At 38.4% G+C, this 27,726-nt stretch overlaps 1 protein-coding gene across 1 annotated transcript in view; it reads right to left on the bottom strand.

The window, feature by feature from the left end:
* Window positions 1-13,634: 13,634 nt before the first annotated feature.
* The window catches only part of LOC138376852 (tRNA-dihydrouridine(20a/20b) synthase [NAD(P)+]-like), a 53,815-nt gene continuing 39,723 nt past the window's right edge, over window positions 13,635-27,726 (bottom strand). Inside the window, exons 13-14 of the mRNA XM_069461416.1 lie at window positions 18,356-18,456; window positions 13,635-14,204 (exon numbers count right to left, since the gene is read on the bottom strand). Of these exons, the coding sequence (XP_069317517.1) occupies window positions 14,169-14,204; window positions 18,356-18,456 (137 nt within the window). The 3' untranslated portion in view covers window positions 13,635-14,168. The remainder of the gene's footprint in view (window positions 14,205-18,355; window positions 18,457-27,726) is intronic.

Raw genomic sequence — 27,726 nt, 5'->3', positions numbered from 1 at the left:
TGCTTCAAGTCTCTTCATGGTCACCAAAATGTCAACCTAAAATAATAAAAACAGTCAGAATTTAGTTTCAAGAGTATTTATTCAAGTGCAAAGTTTGAGCATAGCCACCCAGGAAGCACAGATTCTAAACAATGGATGTCAGTATTCTGAAGCGTAGAAGTTGGGAGTCGTTTCTATAGATAAGGTTTGGGAAGCTTAACAGAATTTCAACATCTTTCTGTATAAGACTTAATACAGGCCGGGCGGGGTGGCTCACGCCTGTAATCCTAGCACTCTGGGAGGCCGAGGTGGGCGGATCGTTTGAGCTCAGGAGTTCGAGACCAGCCTGAGAAAGAGCGAGACCCCATCTCTACTAAAAATAGAAAGAAATTATATGGACAGCTAAAATATATATATAGAAAAAATTAGCCGGGCATGGTGGTGCATGCCTGTAGTCCCAGCTACTCGGGAGGCTGAGACAGGAGGATCGCTTGAGCCCAGGAGTTTGAGGTTGCTGTGAGCTAGGCTGACGCCACGGCACTCACTCTAGCCTGGGCAACAGAGTGAGACTCTGTCTCAAAAAAAAAAAAAAAAAAGACTTAATACATAGTTACACTAATTTGATTAGTCGAGGTAATCTTTTTCTTTTCTGGAAAGGTATATGTAACATTCCACACTGAAGATATAACAATTAGGGGGTCTTTTGCACCATCTGGTCTGAGTTAGATACAGGATAATAAAGGAGGCAGTTAGTCTATTACAGAAATTAGTGATTGAAAGGGGAGGAAGTCCAGTCCCTGGTCTCTCCTAGTCATTTACAGAACAAGAACAATTAGGAGGAGAGTTAATCTATAATTTAGGAAGTAGAAGTTACAACTAAATGACTCAGATCACAGTCACATCTCTCCCAAGGCTTAAAGAGTTTTTATGGTTCCAACAGCTTTTAAATTGTATTTATTTTCACACTCTCTATGCCTCATTTTCCTCACCTGCAAATTGGGGATAATATTCATATCTGCTTCAGAGGGTTGCTTCAGTCATTAAAGGGCAGGAAGCAAGTAAAGCAATTACACCCTAGCACATGGTAAGTACCCAATGAATGTTGGCTGTTCTTATCACAATGCTCGGTGTATTGTAGGTGCCTAAAAATACTTAAAATGAATTGGAAAAATATTCACAGCACAGGAGTAGGTAAAGCAATTAGAAGCTAGCACACAGTGAGTGCTTATAAAAAGTATAGTTTCTTTTAATAAACTGATCAAGTGAGGTAAGCTTGTTCACTGTTGTCTACCCAATGGTTATCTTCTTTTCTGTTTAGTTTGCCAATTTATCTTACACCTCAACCTGTAAGTGATTTGCTGGGCCAATTTGAATTGTATTCAAGTCATAAAAATTAAAAATTGTTTGTAAGACAAAAACCAGAAGGAATTAGTAGGTGGAATTATAATCAAATAGGAAGGGTGTTTAACAAGGGTAAATAGAGATTCCCAGTGGCATGCATCTTATTTAAAACTTAATTAGAGTTCTTGAAAAGGCAAAGTCATATGCTAGTGAAATGTTAATATAATTACACTAGAAATGAACAGAAATGCTAATATGAGCTAAGGACCTATATAAAGTCTAAATAAGAATTTTTTTTCCATCCAAAGAGCTCATAATGTATTGTAAACTTCTCATTAATCTGCACAGTGTTTCCAGAAATGTAAAATAAAGTACATAATTCAGCAATATTGCTTTTAAAATGTTTTTAAAAATTTTTATCAGTCTTATAATTTATGGAATCAACTAGTTTTACCAGGTGAATAAGATAAATCACAGACCTAGCCCCTTCTCCCAGTTTCCTTTTCCCAAATAAAACCACTCTGAAATCCTTTAGCTTATTTTTTTGATAGGTATGTCTTTATCTCTAATAATATTCATGCATTTCTTACCTTGTGAGATGAAGATTTAGCTCTCTTTCCTGTGGTCCCACCACAATCAAACCTCTGCAGACTCACATTTCTCCATCCTCCCAATATAGAATCATAATTTTGGTTAGATTGACAGTTAGTATTTGCATTATTATAATTCTGTTTTCTATTCAGAATGGAGCTATGTGATAAATGGGTATTACTCTTTATTTCCTAGACTTTTTTTTATTTTTTAGGTGTATGTTCTCTTGAGTTTTAATTCTCTTATTTTTTGTTTGTTTCATCTTGTATTATTAGCTTTATTTACTATGACTCCTAATTCTTATCACTATTTAATCTCAAATTCTCCTCCAGTTTATTACCTATGTCTCCTTTCAATATGTTCATTCACATCAAGCATCTGATCAACTTCATCTTCTAGAAAAAAGCCGCTCCTGGAGTCATCTGAGCTGCTTCTCAGCTAACATTCTCCCTTTACCAACATCCTGTGGATTCCCTCTGCCTCTCGCCTGCGTGGATCTCCTTCTTCCTGGTTACCGCCTTCCTCTTTCTTGGTTTACTCATCCTTCAGGTAGAGCACATCTTCTATCCACCAGCTTCCTGAGAAAGGGTGTGTGGGAGGTAAAGGTTTTGAGAACATGCAAGCCTAAAAAAAGTCTTCATTCCTCACCCATACTTGATTTGCTACTTGACTATAGAATACTACGTTGGAAATAATTTTCCTTCAAAATTTTGAAAACATTGTTCTATTGTTTTTCTGTCTTCTAGAGTTCCTTTTGAGAAATCTGAACTTATTCAGATCCCCTAACTTTTGTTTGTTGTATTTTCTGGAAACTTGTAGAATCCTCTCTCTGAACCCAGTTCACTGGCATCTTCTATGCTATGGTTCGATTGTGTCCCCTCCAAAATTCATGGGTTGAAACTCAATGGCCAAGGTGATGGTATTAAGAGGTGGGTCCTTTAAGATGTCTTTAGGTGATGAGGGCTTTTCCCCTTGGGATTAGGTGTCCTTATGAAAGGACTTGCCCTTCTGCTTTCTGCCATGTGAGGACACGGCACTCCTCCCCTCTGGGGAATGCAGCATTCAAGGTGCTATCTTGGATGCAGAGAACAGCCCTCCTCAGACAACTGAACCTGCAAGCCCCTTGATCTAGAACTTCCCAGCCTCCAGAACATGAGAAAATAAATTTATGTGCTTTATAAATGACTCAGTCTCAGCTATTTTGTTATAGCAACACAAATGGACTAAGACATTCTATTTTCAGGCATCATGCTGGGGGTTTAGTGAGCCCTCCTTCTGTTTTTATCCTAAGGGCTCTTTTTTATTTTCTGAAAATTTTTTTTTATAGTTTCCAAATTCTGACTTCATGAGTGCATTGAAATAAGAATTCGTGACCTCTCTGAAGACATTGAGAGTTTTGTTATCCTTCTTCCTGTATACTTTCTATTTTCACTACATTTTTTTTCGTTTCAGGTTTTTCTCAGATCTCTTTGTGCTTGATTGCCTCCTCATATTTAAGAGTGGGGGCCTCAAGAGCTGCCTGGAAGCTCTGAGTGAGTGGGTGAGGCTTGTTCATGGTGAGATTTCCTGTTTGTTAAGCTAGTCTGGTCTTTTTTAGGGAAATCCCTGATGTCAACATCCATGTGAGTATCTTTAGGTCTTTCCTCTTGGGTCTGAAAGATTCCCACATAAAAAAGACTCATTTAGTGTTCTGTCTGGAAGTAAAGAACTGGCTGCCATCATTCTGGGTTGAGGAAGAAGTTCTACATTTAGTATGCATCATTTACTTAATCCTTCTTTTTTTATTGTTTTTTATTTAATTAATTAATTTCTTTAGCGACAGGGTCTTACTCTGTTGCCCAGGCTAGAGTGCAGTGGTGTGATCAGGGCTCACTGCAGCCTCAGACTCCTGGGCTCAAGCAATCCTCCAGTCTCAGCCTCCTGAGTAGCTGGGACTACAGGTGTGCTACCATGCCTGGCTAATTTTTTTAAGGTTTTTTTTTTTGTAGAGATGGGGTCTTGCTATGTTGCTTAGGCTAATCTTGAACTCCTGGCCTCAAGTGATCTTCCTGCCTTGGCCTCTCAAAGTGCTAGGATTACAGGTGTGAGCCATCACACCCAGCCCTGTTTTTTTATTTATTAAAACAGAAACTCTGCTTTACCCTCTTCAAAGAGGAAACCTTTCTTCTGCTTCGGTGAGAGAAAGTAATCATCCAATAGCTTGGGGGAAGAGAGGAACATGTAGGGACCAAACTACTTCACAAACAATTTTCACCCAAACTTCTTTATTCCAGCACACTCTTCCCCCTCTCTTCCAGGAGTAGGGGGCCATTAATGCTTGAGCCTTGATTATTTGGTGGTTTAAATTGATTTGGCAGCTGAGTGTGGTAGCTCATGCCTGTAATCCCACCACTTTGGGAGGCTGAAGTTGGAGGATTGTTTGAGGTCAGTAGTTGGAGACCAGCCTGGACAATATAGTGAGACCCCTGTCTCTACAAAACAGTTTTAAAAATTAGCTAGGAATGGTGGTGCATGCTTGTAGTCCTACCTACTTTTGGGAGGCTGAGATGGGAGCATCACTTGAGCCCAGGAGTTTGAGGTTATAGTGAGCTATGATTATTCCACTGCACTCCAGTCTGGGCAACAGAGCAAGACTCTATCTCCAAAGTAAGTAAAAAAGTAAATAAATTGACTTGGTTCTTGGCTTTCCCCAAGAGGAAAGAGAATTCAATTTTTCATCATTTCTTGTAATTCAGCACCACTTTTTCATCTATTTCGCAGCTTTCAAAAAGTTGGTGCCATTTCTTCTCATGTTTACTTTATCTTTGTAGGTTTATGTCTTCAAAAAGTTCCTTTGCTGTACTACAGTTTAAATGCAATTTAGAAGAGAGTGAAAGTATGTGTTCAATCAGCCATCTTTTTGCAATTCTGCTTTCTTTAGGCTGTATTTTCTAGTGTTTGGAAATTTTCTGCAGCTGTCTTCATCTGGAAAAACCAAAGGCAGCAGCCTCTGGGCATGTGAGCTGGGAGTACTTGCTCCCTTTCAATTCTGAAATGTAGAACTGTGCCTCTGCTTCCCTCACAGATCGTCCTGCTAAAAATAAAAATTCTCCAAATCAAGAATCAAGAAAAAGTCATGGGAATCTGATTGCAAAAAGCACTTTCAAAAGTATTTAGCATTCAAATAACTTACCCCTGTGGTAGACAGAATGGTCTCCCAAAGATGTCCACGTTCTAATCCTCAGAACCTGTGAGTATGTTAAGTTACGTGGCAAAGGGGAATTAAGGTAGCAGATGGAATTAATGTAGCTAATCAGCTGACTCAAAGGTAGCTAGATTATTCTGGATTATCTGTATGGGCCTAATGCAACCAGATGGTTCCTTAAATGTGGAAAAGGGAGACAGAAGGGTCAGTGTCAGAGTGATAGGATGTTAGAAAGACTTGGCCATCCCTTGCTGGCTTTGAAGATGGAAGGGGACCATGAGCCACGGAATGCAGGTAGCCGCTAGAAGCCAGAAAATGTTCCTGAAGGAATCAGCTCTGCTGACACTTTGACTTTAGCCCAATAAGACTGATTTTGAACTTCTGACTTCTAAAACTATAAGATAATAAATTTGTGTTGCTTTGAGCCACGAAGTTTGTGGTACTATGCAACAGCACTAATAGGAAACAAGTAAACTCAGTATAAATTTAAAAAAGGGTAGTTCATATTACTTTAAAATTTTGTTGCCAAGGAGAATAGAGCAAGGCAAAAATATGAAATAAAATAACAAAATTTGAGATTTTTAGCAAGTTGATTACATTAATGTTGCCTTCCCATTCCTTATCTGGAGAAAGATTTATATAGAGGTAATGAAGTTTAAACTACAGGGCTGTTGATACACAGGTCCTTTTGAACACTGGAGTAGTTGAGTGTTCTAGGTACAAAGGAGAAGACAGATTGCAAACAGGAAGCATTCCTGACAAATTGCTCCAAGAGATCTTAGAAGAAAGGGATCTGAATCTCCAAAGTTCCAGTGATTTCTTGGGATATGTGTTCTTATTCTGAATAAATCCTCACATTCATACCTAATATTATTTGGGTAATTGGTATTGTTTTCCTTATAGAGACCTTCCCAAATTATACCTCCTCTAGGCCCCAAGAAACCTAGATCCACTCCTGCCCTTGCCTTTTTTTTTAAAGAGACTTAAAACATCATATATATATATATATGCATATATATTATTATTTTAATCATTGAGAAAGAAGAAAAATAGATACAGTTAAGGTTTGAGTGGCTAATGAAACACCCCAGACCTAGGCCCTTTCACAATATCAAATCTGCTAATAGTATTTGAAGGGGAATATGTCAGTGCCTGGAGTACAAACTTTTTTTTTTTTTTCCAGACAGAGTCTCACTCTGTTGACCCAGGTAGAGTGCTGTGGCATCATCATAGCTCACAGCAACCTCAAACTCCCGGGCTCAAGTGATCCTCCTGCCTCAGCCTTCCAAGTAGCCGAGACTATAGACACACGCCACTATGCCCATGTAATTTTTCTATTTTTGGTAGAGACAGGGTTTGACTCATGTTCAGGCTGGTCTCAAACTCCTGGCCTCAAGTGATCCTCCTGCCTCGGCCTCCCAGAGTGTTGGGATTACAGGCATGAGCCACTGCACTCGGCCAGGACTTAATATTTTAAGAAGGTTGATCAAAATTGTATCTGATCTTGTCGTAATCTTAAGACAACAGGGCACACTCTAAAGACAGGGAATGGGAAGATTCATCTAAAAGAATCTGACACCCTAGAATTGAACTGAATTCAATGCAAATAAACAGACATCTATTGCATGCCTGCACGAGTTGGGCCGTGCCTTGTCTGAGGAGGAAGAGGAGGGGCAGCAGGGCACCGGCTGCCCATGGTTGCTAGGAGAAGTCATCCTAAACTGCCTAACAGTCCCACCACAGCACATCTTCAATCCATAGAACTAGGGGTCCACATTTTTTCCACAGTTGTTTTTTTTTTTTGAGACAGAGTCTCACTCTGTTGCCCGGGCTAGAGTGAGTGCCGTGGCGTCAGCCTAGCTCACAGCAACCTCAAACTCCTGGGCTTAAGCGATCCTACTGCCTCAGCCTCCCGAGTAGCTGGGACTACAGGCATGCGCCACCATGCCCGGCTAATTTTTTTTTTTTTTATATATATTTTTTAGTTGTCCATATAATTTCTTTCTATTTTTAGTAGAGACGGGGTCTCACTCTTGCTCAGGCTGGAACACAGTTGTTTTTTACTGTGGTAAAATACACATAACATTTTACCATCTTAACTATTTTTAAGTGTACATTTCAGTGGTATTAAGTATATTCATATTGTTGTCTGGTATTCTTTGCACTTCTAAGACTTACTTTAAAATTTTTTCAGATTATCTTTTTTTTTCTTTAATGGAGGCAATTTACCACTGGGCACAAGTTTTTTCATAATATTCAGAGCAGCTTACCACCAGAAATGGTTAAAAGTTCTTTATGTGTATTAACTCATCTAATCCAGTCAGCAAGTCCTTGAGGTGGAGTCTTAATCACTTCAGAGATGAACAAACTGCGATTCAGAATGGGTCATACCTAAGGGAGATGGGATTGGAATGCAGGTAGTCTTTGCATGTAACCACTATACTGCTTCTACAGCATCTTCAGCCAACAGACTCTCATTAAATGTTAACAAGGGATAAGTTAAACATACTGTATCAGGGCAAAGGGTCTCATCTGCCTTTGCTGCTCGCACATCCTGGTTGGTTACCATGACACGACCTCATCATTAACACTGGTTGCTTGGATCAGCAATTCTCAGTGGCGGTGGTAGTGGACAGGGCATATGGGTACATGTACTTTAAAAAAACCCTGACCCCTCAGATAATGTTTATACGACCTATTAGAGGTAGTTTGTAGAATCCTGTTGTAGAAGAATATTTATTGATGTGTGGGAAAGAAAGCAAGTCACAAAACAGTATGTGTAAAAAATGAATATAATTTCTCATTTTGTAAATATTGTGTGTGTATACGTAAGAAAATTAACCAAGCTGTTTTTTTCTTTAACTTCTACATTTTCTACAATATGTATCAGTTTTGTTTCAAGAGAAAAAAAAATCAACAAAGTTAAAAACTTTTCAGAGGCCGGGCATGGTGGCTCACGCCTGTAATCCTAGCACTCTGGGAGGCCGAGGCAGGTGGATCGCTCAAGGTCCGGAGTTCGAGACCAGCTTGAGCAAGAGCGAGACCCCGTCTCTACTAAAAAAATAGAAAGAAATTATCTGGCCAACTAAAATACATATAGAAAAAAATTAGCCGGGCATGGTGGCGCATGCCTGTAGTCCCAGCTACTTGGGAGGCTGAGGTGGTAGGATCGCTTAAGCCCAGGAGTTTGAGGTTGCTGTGAGCTAGGCTGACGCCACGGCACTCACTCTAGCCCGGGCAACAAAGTGAGACTCTGTCTCAAAAAAAAAAAAAAAAAAAAGAAATTAGCTGGACAACTAAAAATATATAGAAAAAATTAGCTGGGCATGGTGGTGCATGCCAGTAGTCCCAGCTACTTGGGAGGCTGAGGCAGGAGGATTGCTTGAGCCCAGGAGTTTGAGGTTGCTGTGAGTGAGCTAGGCCGACGCCACAGCACTCTAGTCTGGGCAACAGTGTGAGACTCTGTCTCCAAAAAAAAAAAAAAAAAAACTTTCAGAAAGTAAACCTCCTTGGAGGGTTATTCCAGGAAGCCCTTGGTTGACAAGTGGCGCTCCAGGAGTCTCATATGCTAAAGGAAATTGGCAGCCCTTTGGAGAGACACACATTCTTTACCATGGGTGGTACTTCAGGGAGAACAAAAGTTTCTGCAGAAGCAATAGACTTTCTGGAGAAGCCTGGCTAACCAGGAAGACCACCTGGTTCAAGGGGCAAAACCAACACCTCAAACACATTCTTTGCTCAAATTTGAGAAAAGGGCTGATCACCAAGAACATATGCTATCTTTTTATACATAATGTAACTGAATGTTCTTGTGTTTGCTCTTATAGTATACATCACACTAAAGACAAGGAAGGAGAAGAGACTTGTAAATGCTCATGTGTGATCTGCATAGATATTGTGGAAGCACATTGCATGATGCTGCTTAAGTAATAATGGTTAAGTCAAATGTAAAAAGTTGAACATGCAGAGATAGTAGAGATATAATTTTTAATCAAGATTCCAACATAACAGGCAAGATACAAGACTGATGGTTTTGTGCCATATAGAACAAACATATTTATGGCTTTTTATTCCTCTGTAGGATGCTAAGAGAGATAATGCATTGAAGATACCTGGTGTCATTTACTTATTCAACAGCTTACTGAGCAGCAATTCAGGACAGGTGTGGTGCTCTATGGTGCCAGTGACACAGCCTCCTCGTTGCTCCACTTTGCTCATGATCTAAGATGGCAGTGTCTACGCTTCAAGCAGCAGGACAGAGGAAGAAAAAGAGAAATTGCCACCACGTGACATTCCTACCTATTTCCACCTATGTGCAAGGAGCTGAGAAATGTCTTTATGCTTGGCAGCTCTGTATAAAAAATTTGGGACATCTATTGCCACAGATGAATGAAAGCATAGATATTGAGGGGCAACTAGTACTGTTGCCACAAGCATCTATTGCGGGATGTCTCAACCTTGGCAACACTGACGTTTTGGGTCAGATAATCGTTTGTTGTGGGTGGCTATCCTGTGCATTGCAGAATGGGTTTAGCAGCATCCCTGGCCTCTATCCACTAGTAGCATGCCAGTACTTGTGACAACCAAAATGTCTCTAGACACTGCTCAATGTTCCTTGAGCAGTGCTCTCCACTCCCTGTTAATGAACCACTGATCTACTGTGTGCAGGGACTGTGTTAATCACTGGGAAGGAAGGAGCCAAAACCAACCATAAACAAGATGATTTCAGACAGTGATAAATGCTATGATGAAAATAAAATAGGGTAAGAAGACAGAGAGGCCTGGGGTGCAGCATTTACTATGTATGCAAAAATCCTGATGGGGAAAGATCTTGCCTTGTTCTAAGAAGAATCAGAATGTAGGTGTATCGTGATCTATATCCTAGGGGAAAAAGGAAGAATGCAGGTGTGGATGGCAGGCAGGTGGTCAGAGATGAGGCTGGGAAGTAGGTGGGAACCTCGTGAGGTCTTGGGGCTTTGATCTCAAGTGCAATGGGAAATAATTGGGAGACTCTGAGCAGGAATATGACCTATGCATTTTTAAAAAAATCAAGTGTATATATATGAGAGGGGGTTAAGAGAATGTTATCATTCTGAGTAGTTGGGCAAACCATCATGCCTGGCTAATTTTAAAAAACCCCCCTTTTTTTTTTTTTTGTAGAGAAGGGGTCTTGCTATGTTGCCCAGGCTGGTCTGGAACTCCTGGCCTCAGGCAATCCTCCTGCCTCAGCCTCCCTAACTGCTGGGATTACAGGCTTGAACCACCATGCCCAGCCTGTAAATTTCTTCTTATGGTTCTGGAGGCCAGAAGTCCAATATCAGTTTCAGAGTGTCTGCAGGGCCATGCTCCTGCCAGAGGCTCTAGGGAAGAATCTGTTCCTTGCCTCTTCCGGCTTCTGGTGGCTGCCAGCATTCCTTTGCTATGGCTTCATCATCCCAATCTCTGCCTCTGTGGTCACAGTGCCTTCTCCTCTGCTATGTGGTAGTATCTTCCTCAGCCTCTCTCTATAAGAACACTTGTGACTGCATTTAGGGCCCATCCAGATTACCCAGGATAATCTCTCCATCTCAAGATCCTTAACTTAATCACATCCTTTACCATAGAAGGCAATATTCCCAGGTTCCAGGGATATCTTTTGGGAGGCCATAATTCAGCCTACCACAGTTCCTGAAGTGTCTGAAATCACTTCTGGTTATAGAAGGAGGGGCTGATAAAGTCACAAGTTTAGATATCAAGGTGGGAAGCAACACTGTGAAAGTAATTTAAATAATTCCATTTAGTAAATTAAATGTTAGAAAAAGGAAAAATAAAATAGAACTTTCAAAAGTGTATTTTCTAGATTTCTAGGAAAAGTAGGCTAAGGAAGCTAGGCTACGTGGACTCTAAACAAATCCTTCTATACATTAAAGTAAAAGCCAATGCTTAAAAGCACTGCTATATTCACACAGTGTATAATGGGCACAGTGTGTCTGTCACATGTCAGTGAGCTGAGCATGGGCCGTTCAGCTGTGGTGGTCCACAGATGGGAGGGGTAGTGAGAAGGACAACAGGTGCAGGGGCCTCCCAGCAGCTGTGGTTGGGAGGCCCAATGAGGAACCAGAAGTGACATCGCAGGAAAAGAAAGACCAGCACCAAGAACTCCAAGAATGGGTAAGATTTAGAGATCCAGGCAGGCTGGGGGCAACAGGACAGTATCTCAGAAAGTAAACTTCAGGCTCTAGCTTGGAGTTCCGGGGCAGGACTATATCACTGAAAGGAAATCCTAGATCCCAGAATACTGGGATAAATAGCCAAGAGAGGAACTTAAGCCCTAAGGAACAAGGCAGGAATCTAGTTATCAGTACTGGGGTGCCAGACAAAGCTGAACAAGCAACAAAGATGACTCATGCCAAATTCTAGAGTGTAGCTGGAACTTCTTAAGAGCTACTTCCTAGACACTAGAACTTCAAGGCAGATTTACAAGTAAGGGAGAAAGTCTGATAAAACTCTGGGTAATTCCAATGGAAAAAGGTAAGAATAAAATTCTTGTGTTTGAATCCATAACATAGCCTAAGACATAATGAAGTCATTACTGCCAATGGGAAGAAAAATCATTTAATATACAATATAACTAGATCCATGGGATACATATTTACTTATATGCTTTGCTAAACAACATTACTGGTAAGGAGAACAATAGGAAGAACCAACAAACATAGCTTGAGAGAAAGGTAGCTGGTAAAGGACAGACTCTGGAGCCAAACTCCCTGGCTCAAACCCTGGCAAATACATGGCAATTATCTTCTGTTTAGCAAATTATAGCTGGTCTCTGTATGAAGACTGGGGGAACCAGGATACCTGAATTCTAGACTCCAATGCTCACTCTGAATCTAACTATCCATGTTATCTTGGAAAAACTGCTCCAACTTGTGAGGCCTTAGGTTACAGATCTGTAAAATCGAGAGGGTTAAAGTCTAAGAGCCTTTAAATGTAAACTTTAAACTGCTCTTTTGGAAATCTTTCAAATCCTCATGCTCTTCAAATTGTACCCAGACTTTCTTCTTTCTATATAGTCTGAACAACTTTGAAAATCACTGTGTTATCTTAGTTTATACAGCAATCCTGATCTAAATTTTATTATTCCATTTTGGAGATGAGGTAATAGAGGACTAGCATACTAAATAAGTGTTGAAGCTGGGATTAGATTTTATTTTTTTTTTCCTTTTTTTAATCTTTTTTCAGACTTGAGCTGGTTTATATGGGACTAGATTTTAGTTTGCAAATTTTTTTTTTTTTTTTTTTTTTGAGAGAAGTCTTGCTCTGTAGACCCGGGTAGAGTGCAGTTGCATCGTCGTAACTCGTTGCAATCTCAAACTCCTGGGCTCAAGCGATCCTCCTGCCTCAGCACCCCGCTACGTAGCTGGGACTACAGGTGCACACCACCACACCCAGTTAATTTTTTCTATTTTTGGTAGAGACAGGGTCTCGCTCTTGCTCAGACTGGTCTGGAACTCCTGACCTCAAGCGATTCCCCCATCTTGGCCTCCCAGAGTGCTAGGATTACAGATGAGAGCCACCAAAGTCGGCCTAGTTTGCCAGTTTTAAAGCTGTGCATTTTCTACTTTCCTGTATGTTATTCTGACATTAGACTTGATTCCTGTAAAGTAGGCCAGGATCCCAAATTTTCAATATCTATATATTTATCTATGTAGCTCTCACTTTGATATTTCTAAGTCTATGCTTTGAGCTATCATTTGTTCACTTCTATTTCAGCACTCCCTTTTCTTGTTATTTCTGGTGTTGTCAGCCCATATGGTCTAACTCCCATTTCTTACTCCTGTTAAATGTCTCCTACGTGTCTGTTTTCTAGCAGTAACTCCTGACTTTTATCTCAAATAAAATTTTTATGTACTTGCTCATTTCATCTACTTTACGATGAAAAAATTAAATATGCATGAAGTTGGTGCTAAAATTATAATAAACAACAGAGGATGAAACAAAAACCAGGGAAGTAAAAACTCCAGGAATTTATTTTCCATTTTCTTTTATACTTAGGCCTTTATGAGACAAGGAAGATAATTTTCAAGTCTAAACACTGAAACAACCTAAATCTTACCAATATTATAATCAGCACCACCTTCTAAAGGAAATTCTAAAGAATATTTGAATGGAAAAACAATATTTAATATTTAGCTTTCAGAATATAGAAACATCTCAGGAAAACTGTGTCACATGAGTGTATATTTGAGGTAATTTCCTGTAATTAGTTACTCCCACAACCATAGGAAACACTGCTTTTTGGATATGTTATACATTAACTTTTCAAGTTAAGCATTCTACATTGTTGTAAAATAAATTCAGTTCAGTGCTATGGCAGTTATGCAAATAGATGTAAACTCTATTACTAGATAAACCTGAAAAGATAGAATGCTTACTAATTATGTGTTATTAACACAATGTCACCAAGAACCAGTGCAACAGGTGCAGAAGCATAGTAACAAAAATATAATTATCAATATAGCTGTCTTGTTAGAGTAAACCATAATATCATCAGGCTTAAGAAAAACTAAGGTCATTGTTTGTTCTTTCTGACTCTTCCCTATAAATACAGTGGCTAATTCTGATCAGTTATTCTTATTTACTCTGTGAACAAATTTGCTGATACTCAACAATATTTTCAAACACATAATCATCTGATTAAATAGACTATTACTATTGAAAACTCATCAAAGCTTTCAAGGCTATGAATGGTTTCATGCAACTTAAAAAATCTAATTTTTGAAGTAACTGGCTAATGAATTTTTCCTTTGATTGGTAAATAGCCACCATACACCAATGTTGTTATCAATATGTAAATATGGTATTTAACATGCTTATATTTTTCTTAAGAGCTGCAAAACAGACTTTGCAATATGTCTGAAGCATCATCAAATATTTTGATAATGCCATTACGATATAACCTATGTGCGGCATTAAAAAAATTACTGAAGTCATAGTGCATTTTTCTGAACTGAATTTTAAATTTTTCTAGAGACTAACATGATAACAAATTTATCATCTTGACACGATGTATCACAATCTTCTTTTATAACACTCACAGGCCTTTCTTATTGCCTTTTTCTAAACGATCCTGTAAGAAAAAATGTGACATATAGTATAGCAAAGAGTGAGAACCAGATTCATAGATACGACAAGGACTTTTAAAAACCATTTTCTATTCCATTATAATTATGAGAATAATCAAATGTGAACAAAAGGACTGAGAAAGTCTCAAATTTAAAAAACTATAAAATTTGGGCTTTTTATTTAGAGGGGAAAAATAACACTGATAAGTTCATTTTTTTTCTGCCTTAATTTATTTTGCTTTTGTTCCACAAGTTACACCTTGAAAACATAATTTATAAAATTCCCCTATTGCAAACCCAATTAAGATCTTTGGCAAGGAAAGAATGAAAGGAAGCAAAAAACCCATTGGGATGGCTTTTATTTTTTCTTTCTCCTACAGATATTTATTTGCCAATAGATCTGACTTCTCAAATTATATTCTGCTGATTATGTTACAAAGATGACTTAACATGACATTTAAAACTTAAGAAAAATGGAATAGAAATTAACCTTATGAGATCACTTGCACTAAGAAAGCAAATGTCTACATTAAGCAAAAAAAAAAAAAAAAATCCCATAAAATGGAGTTGAAGAATGTTACTGCTTATACAGGAAGTTCATCAAGCTCTTTTTCAGACTGAGCATTATTAATCCTTTCAGAGCAACTTTAATAACATTAAGCAACCAAAGAAGATTAGAGGAGGTATTCAGAATGATAACGTACTACTTCCATAAAATTATACATATCTGACATCTTTTGATAAAAATTAAAGCTTTAATGAAGCTGCTCTTATGGATAAGTTCTTTAATTAAAGGGTGATTTTCCAAAATGAAACTAAAACTTTGGCAGGTGCTGATGGGTTTGTGCTTCCAACAAGCCCTTGTTCTGTTTTTTCTTTTTTTAGAAGAGAGCCAGGACAAATAAGGAAAGGCAAAGACTACATGTTTTGAAGGGACTGTTTTCTAATATTTATTTAGTGCCTATAACAGGGAGGGGATCAGATGGGGAAATCCAAACCAACTGAAAAGATGCAAAGTAGGACCTGTTTACAGTAAAGAAACCAGCTTTTCCCTGTTTAACTTTTGTTTCCTTAGTATTTTAACAGTCCTTTGTTTTATGACTGTTTCACTGAAAGCATGTCAACCATGTAAAATTGAGAAAGCTCATATGTCTTCCAAAGAACTTTAGGATATAATGCAATTACTAGGGTTGGTTTGACAGCAGAAGTAAAATTCATGAGGACAATTTGATATAGCTTTTTACTGTGGATGGTCTTTTGCTTCTCAAGCAGAGTTCAGAAGGTGGTAAACATTAAAGTTCAAGAGTTACTTTTAAGAAAAGGGTTCTTATTTAATGACACCTAATGTCAGAACCTTATATAGGTGGTTCTCATACTGGACAATGGTGGGGGCAGGTAGGTAGATGGAAAAAAATGTAACCAATCAAGACATAACTAATAGCATTTTGTGGCTGTATACAGCTTTTCTTGATTAAAAATATTTGAAGTGCTTTCTTACACAGGATCTGGTTTAATGCTTATAACCCTCATTTAAGTAATGAAATAGCTGAGGTGCATGGATGACAAATGAGTCACCTGTGGGTTATAGAACTGGCAAACTATGGAGCTGAGATTTTTTCCCCCCTTCATATAGAGATATTTATTACAGGGAGTTTGTTTTATAGGTGACAAGGGAGTAGACACACCAAACAGGGTGGGGTAAAGCACCTCAGAAAGCCACCAGCACTCCTTGGGTTTGAGGGATGAGGGAGGATATGGTTCCCAGGAGCGAGGGCCAATAGGTAGGAGCTGCCTGGTGGGAACTGGGACCATGGAGGGAAGGAACTGGAGCCATGAAGCAGAAGGCACTTAAAGCAGAGAGAGTAAGAGAAATCCTTGGCTTTCCCCTTCCTCCTGCCTTCAGTCTTCTACTAGGGCCTCCAATTGGCTAAACCTGCCCAGAAGTCCAAGAATAAGGTAGCTTGGGAGATGAACCTCCCTGAGATACAGAGTAGAGCAGCAGTGGGAGGAGAATGGATGCAAGAATACACAGTCCAATGACCAGCACAGGCTGAAGAACATAGTGGTTTAGGATGGAGTTTCTGGAGAAAGATTTCCGGACTTTGAATGTTCTCTCTAGTTCAGTGACTTTGAGAAAATTATATATCATCTCTGGATCTCAGTTTCCTCATCCACAAAATAGGGACATTAAAACATTTTAACTTAGGGGGTTGTCATGGAGAGTAAACACGTTCTTTTCCAAAGAAACAAGTACAGCAACTATTTTCTTGGGAAAGAATTGCTCATAAAAGCTTTCTACATCCTTTGCCAAGAATGCAGAAGCTCTAAGCTGAAGGTAGCTTTTTTAGGGGAAGGAAATGGTTGAGGGAATCTCACTGTTACATATATTTTTCAGGATTAAGAGAACCATTAGCTATTACCACAAGGGAGACATTCAGCAATGGACACTGGCTGTAAGAAATTGAGTGCACATTTCCGGTTTTCCTTTTTCCATTCAAAACATTTCTGACACCATGGCAAGGTCCACTGGTGTGGATATTTATCCCAGTTGAGTACACTCTGACCTCACAAATAGGGGGAAAATGTTTGCAGACAAGAGGCCCCTGAGGTGACTTATTCACTTCCCATGGTAGATCTTGAAAGATGCCATGAAGTAATTCTTATTGTGCCCCGATGAAGTGAGCAATTTCAGGATCTCTATTTTGGAAATGGGGAAGGGGTGGTCTTGCTGAAAATCTAACTACCTACCCCAGACCATGTGAACTGAACCCTCGGTGTCCAGGGATTGGAGCACATAGGTATCCATGCTTCTCCAGGATGCCCTTTTTCTTGCTATTGTCAAAGTAGGCTAGTTAATTCAAACACACATACCTACTGGGACTATCAGATTACAATGTTGCTTTGGACTGCTTCCTGACTGGCTCTAAATCAAGGGTCGAAGTGGCTGGTTCAAAATAAGTCATTCTTTCAGTAAAGCTTTTACAGAGGAAGTAATACTGATGATGATAATAATTAGGATAATAGCTGTCACTTCTTGAGTGTTTACTACTAGCCAGGCTTAGTACTAAGCACTCTACACATTTTATTTAGTCATCCCAACAATCCAGTGAGCCAGCCATTATTATTATTCAGATTTTACAGATGAAACAAGTGAGCCCTAGAGGGATGATATAATCTGCTTAAGACAAAAAGCTAGCATGAGACCAGGTATAGGTATTCCAGGTATGTCTGATTCCAACGTCTATAAGTACAGTGCCTGCCTGCCTCGTGCCAGGGATAGTGCTGGATCCTGGAGATGCAATGATCACTAACATGCAGGGAAGTGAGTACAGTGAGACAAAGAGCTGTACTTGGTAAAAAGCCCTGACTGAAAGCCACAAAGGCTGCCAAATTATGAGGACTAAGCCCAACTTGCCTGTCTTGGGAGGAACTGTGAGGGAACACCAGGGCTGCCTCTGGAATTGTCTCCCCCAAGCGTCCACACACCGATCAAAGTGTGAAGTGGGAAAGTGGGAAATCAATTCAGGTTAGTGGCTGGCAGCAGAAAAGATGGGGGAAAAACAAGCCCAACATGGATGAATGTTTGGAACCTACCCTTGCAGAACTAGAGAAGAAGAGAAAGAAAAACTATGGCCCGGATCCGACTTTGTGGCTTTAACAATACATTTTTTTTTCCCATTTCCATCTTGCTAATCAACTTCTGGAGGTAAATCACATATTTGAATACTATAGTCTTTGCCCTAAGATGTCTAAAATATTGGGACAGAAGGAGTAATGGGATGTGGCACTTGAATTTTTGGCCTCATTTTGGCACAAATATAGCAAACATTCCAAATAGCAAAACTCAAATTTTCTAGAACCACTTATCTTTTTCAATGCTGCCGGTTTTGTGGCTCAATGCTTTGGCTTAAGCCTTCACCAAATCTGGAATGCTGTAAGTTAGCATGTCAGCAATTCCTTATATTATGATTACCTTGTATTTTCCTGCAGTGTCCTAATCTTTACCCTCTAGGTAAAAATATGGCTTCTTTAGTCATTCAATGAAGCCAGGATTAAAGCACATCCTCTTGATTAGGGAAGGGCAACTAGCCCAAATAGTTTACTTAGGTAATTGCTACTTCAAAAAATGTAGGCCCTTAAAGTACATGTCACCCACCTGAAGCTCAGAATGTTCTCTCAGGAGTCGATCATATTCTTTAGAAAGTCTCTCTGATTGGATCTTCATTGTCACCACATCATTTTGTGCCTTAGAAAGGGCTAGAAAATATTGAATTGAGTTTTATTTTTATTTTGAAATAATTTCAAATTTACAGAAAAGTTGCAAGACTTAATAGAGAACTCTTGTGTAGTCTACCAAAATTCACTGTTAATGTTTTGCTACATTTGTTATCATATTCTCTCTTCACACATAGGATTATTTTCTTAAACCATTTGAGACTAAGTTGGAGACATAGTACCCCTTTACAATTTAATACATCATTGTGTATTTCCCAAGAACAAAATATTCTCTAACATAACCCCATTATACTTAATGTAACCATTCATATTCCAATTTTGGGACTTGTCCCAATTACGTCCTCTTTAGCATTTTTTTTTTTTTCCCACTTCTAGTCCAGGATACAGACCTGGATCACATATTGCATTTAGTTGTGATATCTCTTTAGTTTCCTTTAATCTAGAATAGTTCTTCATCATTCCCGTAGCCTTCCTCTCTCCATCTTTCATGACATTGACATTTTTAAGAATTAGGCTACTTTTAAAATAAAATATTCTTCATTTTGTTTTTGGCTGATGTTTTCCTCATGATTAAATTCAGGTTATGTATCCCACTTAGGTATGAATATAAGTGATGTTGAATGCTTCTCATGGTATCCAGAGGCCCACCACGTCCAACACCCCTCACACTGTGTTTCCATTTTATAGTTACTGTTTTATCCCTTTAACTAAAGAAGCAATATATGGGAAGACAATTTAGACTATGCAAACATCCTGCCCCTCAAGATGATGACACACAAAAATGACTATACATTGGCTTTTGTCTAACAAGGAGCTACAGTCATAAGTCAGCAGATTCATGTCCTTAGACAGAAGTAAAAAAAGAAAATATATATGACAACATATTGTGAAGAAGAGAGTAATCAGCAAAATACGTAGAAGGGAAGAGTAGTACAAAATGAGTTAGAAAAATTTGTTGTCATACTTGAAAATTTTCTCTTATGTAGTGCTTTCAGAAATCATTTTTCCAAAATCTGGGAATCCTGAACTGGCTCTACTTAGAATTCTGTATATGTAGCCTTTAGAAGTTCTATATTTGTAAATCTTTTAGGGTAGGAGTTTTAGGGAAGAAGGTGGGATTTATAAATTTAAAAGTTACTTTTTTGACATAGAAATAAAATTACAGGTTTTATTTATTAACAATCTCTCCTCTTGAGAAGCCATCATATAGGCATTTTTATATAAATATATAAGCTGCTATCAACTAAAGTACTTTTTGTATCAGTACTTTCTAGATTGTGTTGTTAAAACTTCGTGTTGTTCTGCATCTACATTGTCAATATGGTAGCCACTACCTACATGTGCCTACTGAGTACTTTAAGTGTGGCTACTACAAGTGAAGAACTAAATTTTAAATTTTATTTAATTTTACTTAAATTTCAATTTGAATAGCCACATGCAGTTAGTGGCTAGCCATACTGGACAACACAGCTCTATAATTTCCTCCATGTTCCTTCCTTTCCTCCTCCATTTAGATCTAGCATTCTAAATTAGGTATTAAAGACTGATTTTGACAAATTTGATATGATGTCATTTGGTAAAGTTATGAGTTAGGTATGGAAGACATTTTTGATGATGGTTAGATTTCAATGGAACTACAACCACAATATAAAGAGTTATATATTAGTTTTCAATTTGAGTTCTGCAAAGCATTTCCTAGACGCTACTTGAAAATATGAAGCACCATTGGTGTTATCTTCAGGACTTACCAAAAATGTTTAAGAGCCTGGCTTTCTGGTATATAAAAAGCAAAGTGGATTCCACAACCAATAATGCCTGACTAGCCTACAACAGTGGTTTTAAGAATGTTGGTGTTATAGTCTGAATGCTGTGTCCCCTCCAAATTCATATGTTGAAACCTAACCACCAATGTGATGGCATTAGGAGGTAGGGATGGGAGGTGATTAGGCCATGAGGGCAGAGCCCTCATGATTGGGATTCATGCCCTAATAAAAGAGGCCTCAGAGAGCTGCCTTCCTGCATCTATCACGTGAGGACACACAGTGAGATGGTGCCATCTGTGAACCAGGAAACGGGCCCTCATTAGACACTTCATTTGCTTGTGCCTTGATCGCAGACGTCCCAGCCTATAGAACCATGAGAAATAAATTTATGTTGTTTATAAGCTACTCAGTCTATGTTGCTTTGCCAAAGCAGCCTGAAGGTACTAAGACAGCTGGTCAGGAACTTGTATTGAACACAGGTTTGTCTTAATGTTAAAAAATGATTTATACTTAAATTTCTGATATGCATAAATTACTTAAGGAATTTAATACATCATAGATATCAACTCATTAGTTCCTTATTAAAAGAAGCTAGAAAACCACTTGTACAGCCTATCCAGGAGTTTCTTCTGATTATTACTGGTATGAGGCTGTAAGAAAACAAATGCAGGCAAATACTGTGTTTTTCTGCTACTTATGAAGCCAACATATGAATTGTGCTTCTTATTTTGTTTTGTATTTCAGTGGATATTAATAAACCTAATGATTACTGTCTTATGAATTCACTCCAATTAGGGGAGGCTGTTGTAGCCTAGAAGCCTCTTGGACTGTTTCCCAGTCCTTTCTCTCTCGTTTTATAAAAATTACAATATTGTGTTTTGGATGCCTTCCACCTCCTTCTGGAACTGCATCTGTAACTAAGAGATTATATAAACTTGTTATCTGACATGTGAATATGCTTGTTTTATTTTGAGCCATATTATTTTGGAAACAACATATATAGGGAAAACATTATTGGACAAGGGGGCTTTAGGTGATACATCTAATTTGCTATTTCAATTTTCTTATCTGCAAAAATGAGTTGCTATCACTTGCCAGTGGCTTTATGGAAATGCTGAGATATTTCCTGAGAACACTGGCCACATTCAATCAGAGACTAGGTTATGCCCCAGGTTATGTTCCACTAGGAACTTTTAAAGGCATATGCATAATTTATTAATATATAATAGAAGATAACACCAATTAATGTTACAGTGACACACAGTAAGCTAAAATGTACAAAATTTCTATGTAAAATGACAAATAAGACCAAAATATTTGTTTTTCCAAGTGCCAAACTTATATTTATGGAGCTATTTGTACAACGGGAGGAACTGGTGAGATTAATGCACTGTGTAAATGTATTGTATCACTGTGATTTCTACCAGGGATAACAGACACCACCAGCTAAACGCTGCCAGGAAATGGAAGAGAAACTTTGAGGCATTGGCACGGTAGCTAAAGTTGGACTCTCGTACAATAGCTGTAAGTACTGAGCCAGAGGAAAACATGTTTTATTTAAAAAATTTCCAGACAGCTAGTGTTGGTTTCTTTTCAGTTTATTTGTTCTGTTTTTGAGAACTCAAGAGTGTAATACACCAGAGCTATTCAGTACTTAATCCTCACATGTACTATGCCTTTGCCAGTGATCAATTATTGATCTGTTAACCTTCAATAATGCTTCCAAGATACTCTGAAAGTAGACACACAAACTTCTGTTCAGTAAGGCATATGAATTTGTGGGTTGAATTATATTATAGGTTATATTTTGTATATGCCTATATTGTAGGGTCGTTATGTAAGGTCTATGGTTGATTCATCACTTCAATCACCACCTACTCTCTCTTAACCTCACATCCATCTGTTGATAAGGTCTGTTGATTCTATTTCCTTTATACACTTCCAAACTATCCCTGTGCAGCATCTTTATGACTACTGTCCTCACCTCCAGCTTAGATTACTGAAGTGGATTGCTCATCTAATTGCCTGGCTACCCTAATTCATTGTACACAGTGCTGTCCAAGTGATTGGACACATGGACAAGTGCTGTCCAAACCCTCCACAATGCCCCTAACTGTTAGCATACAAACGTGGCATATGAGGCTCTTCAGGATGGTTTCTAGACCGACTGCTCGCCTCTCTCTATTGCCTCTGTCTCATCATTTGCTCCGGTTGCTTTGATTTCCTCACAGTACCTCAGCACGATATCTTTCAGTTACACACCGCACATTTTGTTATAACACTTGTTATTTCCCTTAGTCTCCCTGCCAAAGCACCTTTCACGTTGAGGGGCAACTATGTCCGTGCTAGACTGTGGACTAATCAAGAAAACAGAGCTGTGTCATATCGCTCTGTCTGTGCACCCAGCATACTACCTAGCACATGGCAGGTGCTTAAAATATGTTCTTTGAAGGAAAGAAGGAATGAATAAATAAAAAGTGTAAGCTTTAAGCATCTGAAAAATTAACTTGTGTGGAACCAGTTCATTTCCTCAAAAAGATAAATGTCAGCTGAACAATACAAAGTGTTACTTTAATCACCTGGTGATAATTTCGGTTGAAATAAGATAAAAACAACTATATCTTCAATCAAAAAACAAAATATTCAGGATAGCTGGAGCAAAGCAAACAGATCATTCTTGAAATATTTTGATGAAGATATACTCATGTTTCAAATATCTCATGCTATTCTAGAATTGAAAACAAAATACAAATATTATTACAGAATTCAGTTTGGTTGAAAAAAACCTAAAGCACTGATTCTAAGAATAGGGCAGAAAATATACAAGATAGGCCAGGAGTATCTTGTAGTGCCAGTAAATAAGGAAGTGTTCCAAAAATGAAAACAAAAAAAATCTGCAGTGATAGGAATGTGTCACAGTGACACAGGAGCCAATCGAAAGAGTTCCCAATGGCCAAAGCTGGACAACTTGAACAACAAAATAAAGTAGTATTAAATTAAAACCCAAAGTATAGAATGAATAGCCATTAGTCCATACTGAAATAAATACATTAGTAAATAAAAGGGGGAGAATAGACAAAACAATGCAGAAGAATTCCAAATAATTTATATAGATACTCTATGCTCAAGGAGGCAGAGTATAATTCCCCATTTTTTATAAGTGTGGGCTGTGAACAGTCACTTTCTTCCAAAGATTACTACATGGAAAGAAGAGGGGAAAAAGTAACTTTAAAGTACCGAAACTTGACAAACACTATTTCAGCTACGTGATCAAGGTCAACATCAACAGTGATAAGTCATGTTAATCGTATGTACTTTTGACAAAATGTGAGGAAAATGGCACTTTACCATGTGACTGTCCTTTCAGGACCTATATAACCCCAGTCTAATGTAAAAAACATTAGATAAATCCCTACAGAGGCATAGTCTACAAAATATCTGATCAATTTCTCCAAACTGTCAAGGTCGTCAAAAATAAAGAATATCTGAGAAGCTATTATAGCCAAGAGGAGTGTAAGGGGACATGATGATTGAATGTAGTGTGGTGTCCTGGATGAAATCCTGGAACAGAAGAAACACATTAGATGAAAACTAAGGAAATCTGAATAAACTATGGACTTTAGTTAATAATAATAATGCATCAATATTGGTTCATTAATTATACAAAGGTACCATATTAATCTAAGACATCAATAATAAGGGAAACTGAATATGGCGAATATGGGAATTCTCTGTACTATCTTCCCTTTTTTCCAATAAATCAAAACTGTTCTAACATAAAAATGTTTATTTTTTGAAAAAGCATAATGAAGCCAGGCATGGTGGCATGTGCCTGTAATCCCAGCTACTCCGGAGGCTGAGGTGGGAAGATTGCTTACGGTCAGGAGTTTGAGACCAGCCTGGGCAACATAGTAAGACCCTGTCTTAAAAAAATCAGATTCAGGTTTAAAAAAGCACAATGAGGAAAAAACACAAATAAAACACTATATTATATAGGACGAGATGCAATAAAATTCACTAGACTGTAAGTACCATCTAAGTAACTAAGAATCTATCAAAATGACCACCCAAATTCCTTTGTTTTAAATAAGTAAGAATATAATTAAAATATATTCTGTACAAAACTTTCTGATGTTTTAAAGTCATACATTATAATATTTTAGATGTATTTTAAAAAAACAAGAATCAAAGTGGTAATATTTTTAAAAGTCAGTGAGTAGGCAGTGAGAAGACAGATATAGGAAAAGCAGATACACCTAGTCAGGAAGTATAGACATTTCAAAAACATCTAAGTACAAGAAACTTCACTTCTATGTATACATCTTTTACATCTCATGTGAAGAAGGTTAAGAGGACGGTTGGGGGCAACATGATTACAAATATCTTAAAAATAGTTAAAATTAGGGTTCATAAAAATAGATTTATCATATATTATGGTCAAAATGCACAACACAAAGAAGGGCTGTGAGAATAAAGCTCCTTAACAACAGCAATGACAAACCTTTACTGTTTTCATCAAGAATATGAGGAAGGTAATTTTTCTCCTAATCTCATGGCTGAAAGTCCATGAATATATACCAAAGATTCCTATTTTTCATGACCATAAAAGATGAAATTGTTACAGAAATGAAAACTACCCTTAAGACAAAGGTGTTATCCATTCATCTATCTGTTCAAGTTCAACAACTTATGGAATGTCTGCTATGCGTCAGGCATTTTTTTAAGGGCTGAGGATATAGTGAAAAGATAGCCAGGGTGTTTGCTCTTATCCTCTAGTGGGGAAAGAAGATACATGTGTAATAAAGAGACCAGCCAACAGTGCTGGCGCTCAGCGACATGTAGAAAGTTAAAATAGGGCAATAGGACAGAGAATGACCATGCAGCTATATCAGCTTGATTAGTCAGGAAAAGTTTCTCTACAGAGGTGAAATTTAAGCTAGTATCAGTTTCATTTGCTGAGAAGACCTAGAAATTGATGACACCTCGGTAGCAGCGAGCACACCTAGGGGCCATATCTTATTTTCTAAATACCATTCTCCACTTAAAGGAAATCACGGCTGTTCAAGGACTAGGGGAAGAAAAGTGTAAGATGAGCCTGGAACATTTTACTATACCAGAAAGTGAGTGTTTGCAGGATAATAGGGGCATGACAAAGAACACAAGACCCAGCATCAAAAGACTCCCACTGGCCAAATCTGAGACAACTTGAATAATAAAATATAATGTTCATAATGGATTATAACCACTGAATACATTAATCAAACAGATAACTGGGGGAAAAGAGAAAGCTCCTCCTTACAATAGAATGGCATCTAACAAATACAGAAGGAATGAGGGGATCAGAAAATCCACCATTTGAAAAAATCTCAAAATAATAAGAGAATGGTATGAAGAGAGTGAGAGAAAAGGCTAAGGCAAACTTAAAATGTTACCATTTTGGGGAACTGAGTAAAGGGTATAGGGGAAATTGTTTTGTATTATTCTTGCATCTTTTCAGTGAGTTTGAAATTAGGTCTTAACAAAAAGTTAAAGAAAAAAAGAAATTTTGCAATGAAGTAAAGCAGAGAAATGAGGCAGTAACTGGAGGGGAATATTGTATGAGAGAAGTTTTTGGTTTTATTTTTTTTGGATAGGAGATCCCAGAGGATGTCTGTAGGCTGATAATAGAAAGTGAAAGGGTAACTGCAGAAACAAAGTCCTCTTTTTTTTTTCCTTTAAGACGGAGTCTTGCTCTGTTGCCCAGGCTGGAGAGCAGTGGCACGATAGCTCACTGCAGCCTGGAACTCCTGGGCTCAAGCAATCCTCTTGCCTCAGCCTCCCTACTAGCTAGGACTATAGGCGTGTGCCACCATGCTCAGCTAATTTTTTAAATTTTTTTGGAGATACAGGGTCTTGTTATGTTGCCCACACTGGTCTTGAACTCTGGGCCTCAAGCAATCCTCCCACCTCAGCCTCCAAAAGTGCTGGGATTACAGGTGCGAGCCACCACTTATGGCTCAACAAAGCCTTTGAGGATAGTGGGGTTGGGATCCAAAGCACTAGAGGAAAGATTTAATCCGTTGTAACACAAGGATAGGCAGGGCCTTTGAGCCCAGGTGGGGAGTGTGTGCAGGGGAGGATGGAAGTTTTAGTGGTGGAAAGATGAAGTTGTTATCCGATTAATACTTTGTGCTCAATGAAGTAGGGTGGGTTCACAATATTGATGTGAATGAGAAGATTTAAAATAGTTCTGTAGGGTGAAAAAGTGAAGATTTCATAGAAGTGTGATAGGATTGTCACGCAGTGTTGAGGGCCCATTTGAATTTAATGGTCATTTATATAAACCAGCTGGATCTTTTTGAGAGCTAGAGAGGGAGTGAGGAGGGGAAGAAAGAGGGGATGAGGAAAGACATGATATAAGTAGTTTGCAAGAGCCTAATTATAGTAAGTCATGAAATCTAAACTGGGTAAGGAGGGAAGAGACGGCACCAAAGTCCGTGCTTGGGGGTGAGATTTATTAGTATCTATCATATATTAATAACAGGCCTGGAAAACTAGGTGAATGCTGGGGACACATATATGTCTTAGATGTGGCCTTTGCCTTCATGGCACTTAAAATCCAGTAAGAAAGATAAAAAGATAATTTCTCCAGAGTGCAATATCAAATAAGAAATCATGCAGGAATATGGAGGCACAGAAGGGAGGACATTCAACCCAGCTTGAAGGGAGAGGGTTTCAGGGCAGCTTCCTAGAGGAGGTAACATTGGAGCTGTAGAATGAGCATAAGCTATCCAGAAAAGTGAAGGAAGAAAGGCATTCCAGGCAGGCAGACCTATAGTACTTGGCAAAGGTGAAAAGTAACGAAACACCACTGTTAGGAGAACTATAAAATACAATGTTTATTAAACAGGGGTATAAAATCTAAATTGGACAAGGCTGGAGATGATGCTAGGGGCCAGATCACAAAAGACCACATCTGTCCTCTTTAAGAGCTGTAAAGGTGACAGGAACCAATAAAGAGTTTTAAATCATGCAGAGGCATGATGGTGGTTTTAAAAAACTGCTCTAGTGGCAATGTGAAGAGCCCAAACTAATGGCACAGAGAGTAATCTGGGACATGCTTTAGCAAATTTCTTGCTTTGAAAGAGGAAATTAGATATTTTTGGAATGGACACAAACCTGCACAAATAATTATAGTACAGAGCAAACATTAATGAATAAAACCAAATGTAGTTCTATTTTTCTCATGCAAAGAACAAAGGGGACAAAGAACAAATGATATTTTTTGCACGTCTCATTCTCCCTACCTACAGCTAAGTATACTAGTGCCTGCTCAAACCTTCTGGGGTCCTGGGAAAGTGATTGAGGCACATGGGTAAAGTGCTGTTGGGTTTTTGAAAAGATATGGACATAAGGTATGCTGATATTTATACAGAATACTGCTATCAGCTCATGTATTTTTTTCTGAGGAAGCTATTGGATATGTTCTATCAAAAGAAGAGAGTAAACAAAAAGTAGAACACATGGAATCCAGGAAAGAGGGTATCGA

The sequence above is a fragment of the Eulemur rufifrons genome, chromosome 29 (genome assembly GCF_041146395.1).
Source record: "Eulemur rufifrons isolate Redbay chromosome 29, OSU_ERuf_1, whole genome shotgun sequence".
NCBI lineage: Eukaryota > Metazoa > Chordata > Mammalia > Primates > Lemuridae > Eulemur > Eulemur rufifrons.
This window is presented reverse-complemented; position numbering and strand designations above follow the sequence as displayed.